At 40.7% G+C, this 9,085-nt stretch overlaps 1 protein-coding gene across 1 annotated transcript in view; it reads right to left on the bottom strand.

Moving 5' to 3' along the window:
- Window positions 1–4,819: 4,819 nt before the first annotated feature.
- LOC123754547 (uncharacterized) overlaps window positions 4,820–9,085 on the bottom strand; it is a 29,374-nt gene continuing 25,108 nt past the window's right edge. The window contains exons 13-14 of the mRNA XM_069326374.1: window positions 8,904–9,079; window positions 4,820–6,277 (exon numbers count right to left, since the gene is read on the bottom strand). Coding sequence (XP_069182475.1) covers window positions 6,214–6,277; window positions 8,904–9,079 — 240 coding nt within the window. The 3' untranslated portion in view covers window positions 4,820–6,213. The remainder of the gene's footprint in view (window positions 6,278–8,903; window positions 9,080–9,085) is intronic.

The raw sequence follows: 9,085 nt of genomic DNA, 5'->3' as shown, positions 1-9,085 counted from the left end.
AAAAAAAAAAAAAAAAACTCAAAGATTAGCTTAGGCTATTTCTACCCCTTCCCATACTTCAAGTCCCTCAAGGGGCGCACAAATTCAGTGAGTACAAATACAAGAATCCCATGTAACATATCAGGTTAATATAGTACTATCTAAGAGTATAATAGTGTACATCCACCGCACTAGATTTTAACCCATTAACGCTCCAAGATAATATTCTCACTCTACTTTCATCCATGATTTAATAAAACTACCTTTGCCCTGTCTGTCACATTCCATGAGATACGAGATTTTCTCAGACAGACTCTCCCAACACTGTAACATTTCTGCTTTCTCCTCATTTGCACAACAGCTACTAGCATCAAAGGTGATCTTATTCATATCTAATTTCTTTCTTATTTCTCTATACCGTTTTACTTTAACCTTTGTTTCAACATTTGTCACTACAGAAGGTTGAACGCTAACACTACTAGAAAGTTCATTTTCCTGACTATCCTCTATCATCAATACGTCATGTTCTTCCTTACTTTCTTCAACGCACATTTCACGTCCTGTTTCACTTTCCACTTCACGTCCTATTTCACTTTCCATTTCACGTCCTGTTTGACTTTCCATTTCACGTCCTGTTTCACTTTCCATTTCACGTCCTGTTTCACTTTCCATTTCACGTCCTGTTTGGCTTTTCATTTCACGTCCTGTTTGGCTTTCCATTTCACATCCTGTTTGGCTTTCCATTTCACGTCCTGTTTGGCTTTCCATTTCACGTCCTGTTTCACTTTCCATTTCACGTCCTGTTTCACTTTCCATTTCACGTCCTGTTTCACTTTCCACTTCACGTCCTGTTTCACCACTATCTTCACCCCGTCTACCCCCCATAGTTAATTTTTCTAATGCCTCAATCCTCTTTTCTAGTTTTTTTAGATATTCCAATATTTGAGTACCAACCTCAGAGTTCACTATATTGACCTGAACCTTGTTTCCACAAGGTTTAATTTTTTCAGCTGCATTTCCTACTTTCCCTAGGCTCGCCTTAATTGTCTCTGTTCCTTTCTCCCACACATTGTTCATAGGCGCTGTCATTGGCTTCCAACTGTTTCCTCCATGTTCCTGCTGCACAATCTTTCCTTCCTTCGAGGATACATCTATCCTGCTTGTAGCACCCGTCCTCGAGTCTCTCAGATGAGGCTTCATGCGACATAGATAGGAACCAGCATTGTGGCTTCCTCGACAATTGCAACAAGATGGGACGATTTTTTCACCGTTTTTAATCTTGACTCTACACTCTCGAGAGTCGTGTTTCTTACCACAGTACCGACACCTGGAGTCAAACTGGCATTTCCAAGCCATATGTCCCCAACGAGAACACTTCATGCATAATATGGGCTCCTCAATGTATTTTACAACTTTCCTGTAGCCTAGTCCTTGCACAAAAATTCTTTCTGGAGCCTCACCCTTTACCAAGGCAACAACCTGGCTTTGTTTTTCACCACGAACACTGTTCCTCTTCGCCCAAACAACACTATCATTGTTGAGCAATAGATAATCAGGATCCAAATAAGTTGGATACTTAAACACTATGACCTTGGTGTACATCATACCTTTTTCCGGAGTAACCATCACAATATTCTCAAACCCATCCTTCGTTAGGTGTTCCACGGCCTCTTCTGTCCCAACTGTTATATAGGGCCGGTGAAGACCCTCCTTGAATAGTGGTTCATATTCAAAAAACTCCTTAGCCAAACGAACCGTCCACTCCAGCTTTTGATGGAAATTCAGTTGACATGCTGTAGGGAACAACAGCCTCTTCCTTCCATTAGTCTGCATCTCCCGCGTCCTGCTGAGCATGTCTTCATTTTTTGGTCTCTTTGTTATTTCCTCTTCACTGTCTTCGTCTCGCTGTCTTTGAATATTTCTCCGTTTATATCTGTTTACTACTGCTTGATACGGCCTAGTATCATCCTGTCTGCCATCCCCACTGTCACACTCTCCAGGCCCAGTACAGGATCTTCCATCACCTAGGCAGACCGCCTCAGCCATTTCCTCGATACACAAAGGCACTGTATCACTGCAACAGTCGAGAACAAATTCACAACATCTAGCTGCAGCAGCCACGTGCAAACACGAAGATGCGGAGCAACACGTCCTCCTCGCATCATGCAGCAGACCGCACTGGACAAGCTTGCTCCTTGCACTGAAATGTGTACAAGTCTCCAAATTTGATATATTAATTGTAAGTGACTCCTTATCATCCTTAAATGCTCTCAACTCTTTAAGACATAACTGTAACATGCTCGTGTCCGAAGCTAGACACAAATACAACAAAATTATTAAGGATGGTAACAGAGTCCATTTCATGTGGTCTCCATCTCATGTTGGCCTCCGAATGCATGATAGAGCTGATTAGTTAGCCAAAGAATCTGCCTTTAAAGGAGCCGTTGAGTATAAACCTTGGATTGTCAATGAGCAATCTGCAAGCAAACCCCCCTGCAGTTGTAAAAATATATGAAATGGAAATTTGACTCTTGAGCGTGATTTTTGAGCCGAATTCTGACTCTCTGCACCTATTTTAATTTTCAAATTACGACTTTTTATACCGAAAATATGTCAATTACTGAAAACGGCGATTGGTCATATTTTGCCCAAACCCTCCTGCAGTTTTCAAAATAATTGAAATGTCGGAAATTTGAATCCTGAGCGTGATTTTTGAGCCGAATTCTGACTCTCTGCACCTATTTTCAGTTTCAAATTACGACTTTTTATACCGAAAATATGGTAATTACTGAAAACGGCGATAGGTTGAATTTTGCCCAAACCCCCCCTCCAGTTTTCAAAATATCTGAACTGTCGGAAATTTGACTCCAAAGCGTGATTTTTGAGCCGAATTCTGACTGCACCTATTTTCAGTTTCAAATTACGACTTTTTATCCCGAAAATATGCCAATTACTGAAAACGGCGATGAGTCATAATTTGCCCAAACCCCCCCCCCCCCCCCTGCAGTTTTCAAAATATCTGAAATGTCGGAAACTTGATTCCCGAGCGTGATTTTTGCGCCGAATTGTGACTCTCTGCACCTATTTTCAGTTTCAAATTACGACTTATTATACCGAAAATATGTCAATTACTGAAAACGGCGATTGGTCATATTTTGCCCAAACCCCCCTCCAGTTTTCAAAATATCTGAAATGTCGGAAATTTGACTCCTGAGCGTGATTTTTGAGCCGAATTCTGACTCTCTGCACCTATTTTCAGTTTCAAATTACGACTTTTTATCCCGAAAATATGTCAATTACTGAAAACGGAGATGAGTCATAATTTGCCCAAACCCCCCCTGCAGTTTTCAAAATATCTGAAATGTCGGAAATTTGATTCCTGAGCGTGATTTTTGAGCCGAATTGTGACTCTCTGCACCTATTTTCAGTTTCAAATTACGACTTTTTATCCCGCAAATATGTCAATTACTGAAAACGGCGATTGGTCATATTTTGCCCAAACCCCCCTGCAGTTTGAGTTTCAAAATAATTGAAATGTCGGAAATTTGACTCTTCAGCGTTATTTTTGAGCCGAATTCGGACTCTCTGCATCTATTTTAATTTCCAAATTACAACTTTTTATACCGAAAATATGTCAATTACTGAAAACGGCGATTGGTCATATTTTGCCCAAACCCTCCTGCAGTTTTCAAAATAATTGAAATGTCGAAAATTTGAATCCTGAGTGTGATTTTTGAGCCGAATTCTGACTCTCTGCACCTATTTTCATTTCCAAATTACGACTTTTTATCCCGAAAATATGCCAATTACTGAAAACGGCGATAGGTTGTATTTTGCCCAAACCCCCTTGCAGTTTTCAAAATATCTGAAATGTCGGAAATTTGGTTCCTGAGCGTGATTTTTGAGCCGAATTGTGACTCTCTGCACCTATTTTCAGTTTCAAATTACGACTTTTTATACCGCAAATATGCCAATTACTGAAAACGGCGATTGGTCATATTTTGCCCAAAACCCCCCTGCAATTTTCAAAATATCTGAACTGTCGGAAATTTGACTCCTGAGCGTGATTTTTTAGCCGAATTCTGACTCTGTGCACCTATTTTCAGTTTAAAATTACGACCTTTTATACCGAAAATATGCCAATTACTGAAAACGGCGATGAGTCATAATTTACCCAAACCCCCCTCCAGTTTTCAAAATATCTGAAATGTCGGAAATTTGACTCCTGAGCGTGATTTTTGAGCCGAATTCTGACTCTCTGCACCTATTTTCACTTTCAAATTACGACTTTTTATACCTAAAATATGGCAATTACTGAAAACGGCGATAGGTCATATTTTGGCCAAACCCCCCTCCAGTTTTCAAAATATCAGAAATATCAGAAATCTGACTCATGAGCATTATTTTCGAGATTTAGGAATAAAGGTCAAAGGGAAAGATTTCTCTTTTTGTACAGGGTGCTTCATATTCGCAAAGAAAACCTAGGTGTTATCAAGGAGCGTTACACTAGGAATAGAACTATCACTGTATAGAAGGAAAGACCAGGAAAAACATATGAAATAAAGAGTGTAACAACAATTGACCTTCTTCTTCTGGCATAAATAAAAACCAGCATCCTTCCAATGTCAATAATGAAAGTATCTCATGAGTGACAGAGCCTGATCTTGCCCAAGATGTTGTCTTTTGCTCTATTGGTTAAATAATGCTCTCTCACCCATAAAAGTTCCTAACTTCTCAGTGAAGTCTCCATGTACTTACGTAAGTATCTACCTCAGTACCTTAGTAAAATCTTGATGCATACTGAAAGCTTCTTAAGATGCCATATTAAAGATTAAAGAAGTTAAATATTTTAATTTTTATTTGAAACTAAAGACAAACGATTTATTTACCAAAATTAACAAAGATTACAATTTTTACTCATTAGTATAGAAATGTTGGCTTACATGATGGTTACAGACTCTAGAAGCCCTGCCTGAGACAGAAATGTTGGCTTACATGATGGTTACAGACTCTAGAAGCCCTGCCTGAGACAGAAATGTTGGCTTACATGATGGTTACAAACTCTAGAAAGCCCTGCCTGAGACAGAAATGTTGGCTTACATGATGGTTACAGACTCTAGAAGCCCTGCCTGAGACAGAAATGTTGGCTTACATGATGGTTACAGACTCTAGAAGCCCTTGCCTGAGACAGAAATGTTGGCTTACATGATGGTTACAGACTCTAGAAGCCCTGCCTGAGACAGAAATGTTGGCTTACATGATGGTTACAGACTCTAGAAGCCCTGCCTGAGACAGAAATGTTGGCTTACATGATGGTTACAGACTCTAGAAGCCCTGCCCGAGACAGAAATGCATATCATTGATGCTGTCCCACTTCTGCTAAACTGAACTACATAAACACCAGAAAATCTGATCAGTTAACAGGCCATCTATAAAAGAAACTAAATAGTGTTAATAATTTCCAACAAACAGTAAACTTAATAACTAAATAAGCAGAATTTATAAACGACTGAAGAGACCAAATAAAATAAAAATGTATACCTGTAATGCAATTAGTAATTTTTTACTATAGGTCTTTTCAATCCTTCACTGATATGTTAACATACATGGCAAGGAGATGGCATTTGAATACATAAGTTCTTTTTTTTTACGAAGAGTTTTGGTGTAGGCATGATGGCAATAAAATGACTTTGTGTTCTCTCTAGATTTGTTGAAAAAAAAATATTTATCATCAATATAAGACCACAAAAAATATTCTCACTATCCTTTCCTTGGCACAAGAGCCCTTTAAGTCTTTTTACTAATCTTTCAATATACTGTACAGGTATTATTTGTTCATGACAAAAACTAACTATTAGAATGCAGCCCAAATTGTTTATATCACTGTCTTTATTATATACAATATATTGGCAAGTAGTAAGTGTTCCAAACTAGTTGATATACAAATGAGTCTTATAACAATTTATTGTCGAATCTAGAAAAATATCAATTTCCATAATTTATCCCACGCATTATATGAACCACAATTGTGCAAATTTAACAGTTTTGTATATATGTGAAAACTAAAAGAAACCTAAATCTCTCCTATGACCTATATACAAATTTAAACTTAAAAACTAGATATAGATATCTTATTATGATTATTTTTCTGTTAAGGTAACTAGTCTACTTAATGTTGAAATCATATGTTGAAACTTGCTGTTAAGCAACTAGAGTAACACGTTCCCAAAACACTCACTTTTCTTGGTTTACCATCACCTGCAGTAAGTCAAATAAATTTCCAATAACTGAAGACAACCTGAAAAATTTGTTTTAAATACTGTATATAAATAAGCACTGTATAGCTTACACACACACACACACACACATATTAATTATATATATATATATATATATATATATATATATATATATATATATATATATATATATATATATATATATATATATATATATATATATATATATTTATATATATGGGACAATCCAACTACATTGCATAAAACAATATTGACACCATTATACACACAGCTCAAAGGCAACTGCACAGAAAAGATGATGGCGATATCTATATAATCAACATTGACCCTTGATCCACAGGAAAAAGACAGGAGATGGCACAGCAAGTATCACAGGATAATCTCTACAGATAATAATTATAAGTTATAATAATAATAATATGAAAATGAGAAAGTTCACTGGGGCCGTGAGGCAACACGAACCTGCGACCAAGTCATTGCCAGCCGCATACTCTACCACTGTACCACCACTGACTTGCCATTTTACCAAGTGGATTTTCTCATTGATGTACTGTATATCAAAGAAAAAATCCACTAGGGCTGTGAGGTGGCACAAACTGGTTTAAACTGGGTTTAAACTGAGCTAAAATCGGCAAAAGGCTACCCAAAGCAACCAGCTCCTAAGAGTCATGGACCGAAGCACCCCCCACCTCTCCCTGGTTGAGACAATGGAGGAGCAGTTCGAATGGAGCTGGATCACCGAGCCCCAAGGGAGCCAAATCCTCTGCAGCACCAGCCACAAACTCCCGCAATGTGTTGTGAGCTCGACATAAGGACAAAGGCGAATGTCCCTGGCTAGACTGGTGAGCATTGGTCACAAAGTCCCAACCGACACAGACGATGCATCCGTGAACACATCGAAGGAGGGAGGAGGAAGACGCCATGGCACCGAACCCCGAAGAGGAAGCCAGTGATGTAGCAACCGGCACAGGGACATCGGGAGTCAAACCCAGTGATCGCAAGAGCAACGAAAGAGGCTGCTCCAAAGATACCAGAACAGCCTCCGAAGCCAAACCCTGCCCAGCGGATAAACCAGAAGAGTTCATGCTCCCGCAATGCTGCTCGAGCAACCGCAGAGTAACCCGGATCTCCCTCAAAAACAGCCGACATAAGAACTACAACTGGAGCAAGGCCGCGGGAGGGAGAGAAAGGGACGAAGTCTGACAATCCCTCACAAGGCCCAACAAAGTTTGAACCTGGGACAGAACCAACTGGGACTTCTGCTATTTCACACACGAAACCCCAAAAACCCTACAACAGCCCCAACAAGCAGTCAGAGAGAAACGTCAGCCACCGCGTGATAGCTTATGCAGGTTGCACCGGCCGCAGTGCGCCCCACCAGCCGATAAACACCCACCTACCTGTGGCAAGGCAGAAAGCCCAAGACCCCCGCTTGACCCCAAGGGTGTGGACAACCACAAGCGAGGAAGTCCTCTAACAGGGAGTGTTTCCTGAAAGCCCCAGGGAAGATAATCCTGACCATGCAAGGGCAGTACTCACGGAGCGCCTAGGTAAGGTGTCCGTAAACGCATGCAGCTCCAGTCCCCAGGAACTCGAGGCCAGCACACACACAAGTGCAGGAACAGCAGTATAAGGTAAAAATCCCAGAACAGGAAAATAAAGTCTGAGGTGACATTCGACACCCATCACAATAGTCAAGATTTGAATGGTGGGTCCTCAGGCTCACCCAAGCTGGCTCCCCCTTTCCCCCCCTGGAGGGGGCACTAATGAGCGGGGGCTAGTTGAACAAAGTGTTCCTTGGTTATTTACGGGGGAATTCTTTTGCTCTTTTGAGGACGTAGGTCATATTTTTCATCCAGACAGTGGTCTGTTTTGTTTCGCCTACCTTTCTTGGTATCATAAAGCTTAAACCCTTTAGTACAGATAGCTGCCATAAAGTAGCCCAGAGCCCCAGCCAGCTCCAATGGACAGTCTGGATATACAGTAATGGACATCGAACTGACGAACCTGGTAGAGATAGAGAGCGTCGGGAAGCCACCAGGGTTCTACCAGAAAAAAGTATCTTACTATATTCAGTGCGTGTCTTCTGAGAGGAGCCCCCTTTTATGGATCCCTGAAGCTAACCAGAGAGCAACTGAAAAACAAGGGACTTCCCAAGGAGGAGGAGGAGATGGCAAATACTATTCCAAGGGGACCATGAGCAGGAAAACTCGGTCCAGTGCCACAAAAGACCGACTGGGACTAGGGATATTAATCAAATACCAGGCCACCTAGACCCTATCACACCTCCAAAACCCAAGCCTGAATATTGGCTCACAGCATGTTGGAGAAGACCGCTGCCAATGCACCAGAGTTACGACCATCATTGGTCAAAGGGTAGACTGCAGGCCGGCTACTTTTGATGACATTGTGGACAACCTGAGAAATATAAGCCTTGGAATTGGAGACCAAGGTAACAGGGCCAACAAACAAGAAACCAGCTGACTCATTCTTTGCCAGAAAGGAAGATTGCTGAAGATAAACAAAACACCCACCAGGTACATATGGCCATTGAAAACGTAATGTTTGTTGTATTGGGAAGGTTATCCAACTTTCCAACACATTATTAAGAGTAAATGTGGGGCCCAGCACAAGACTTGCAAACAAATTTGGCATACTTCTCACCTGTAAATTGATTCTGCAAGGTGTTCCATGCTAGCCCTTACATGCTGCACAGAATCGGTAATATTCTCATTAGAGGGGGGAATTTTTTCCTCTCCTGTTCTTTCCGTGTTCCCACCTTCAGTTACCTTGGAAGCGGTAAAGAGTGTTCGAGGTTCTGGGCAAACCGGTGTCTGCTCCTAATA

This window comes from Procambarus clarkii, chromosome 18 (assembly GCF_040958095.1).
Source record: "Procambarus clarkii isolate CNS0578487 chromosome 18, FALCON_Pclarkii_2.0, whole genome shotgun sequence".
NCBI classification, from domain to species: Eukaryota; Metazoa; Arthropoda; class Malacostraca; order Decapoda; family Cambaridae; genus Procambarus; species Procambarus clarkii.
Note: the sequence above shows the minus strand (reverse complement) of the source record. Positions and strands in the feature narration are given on the sequence as shown.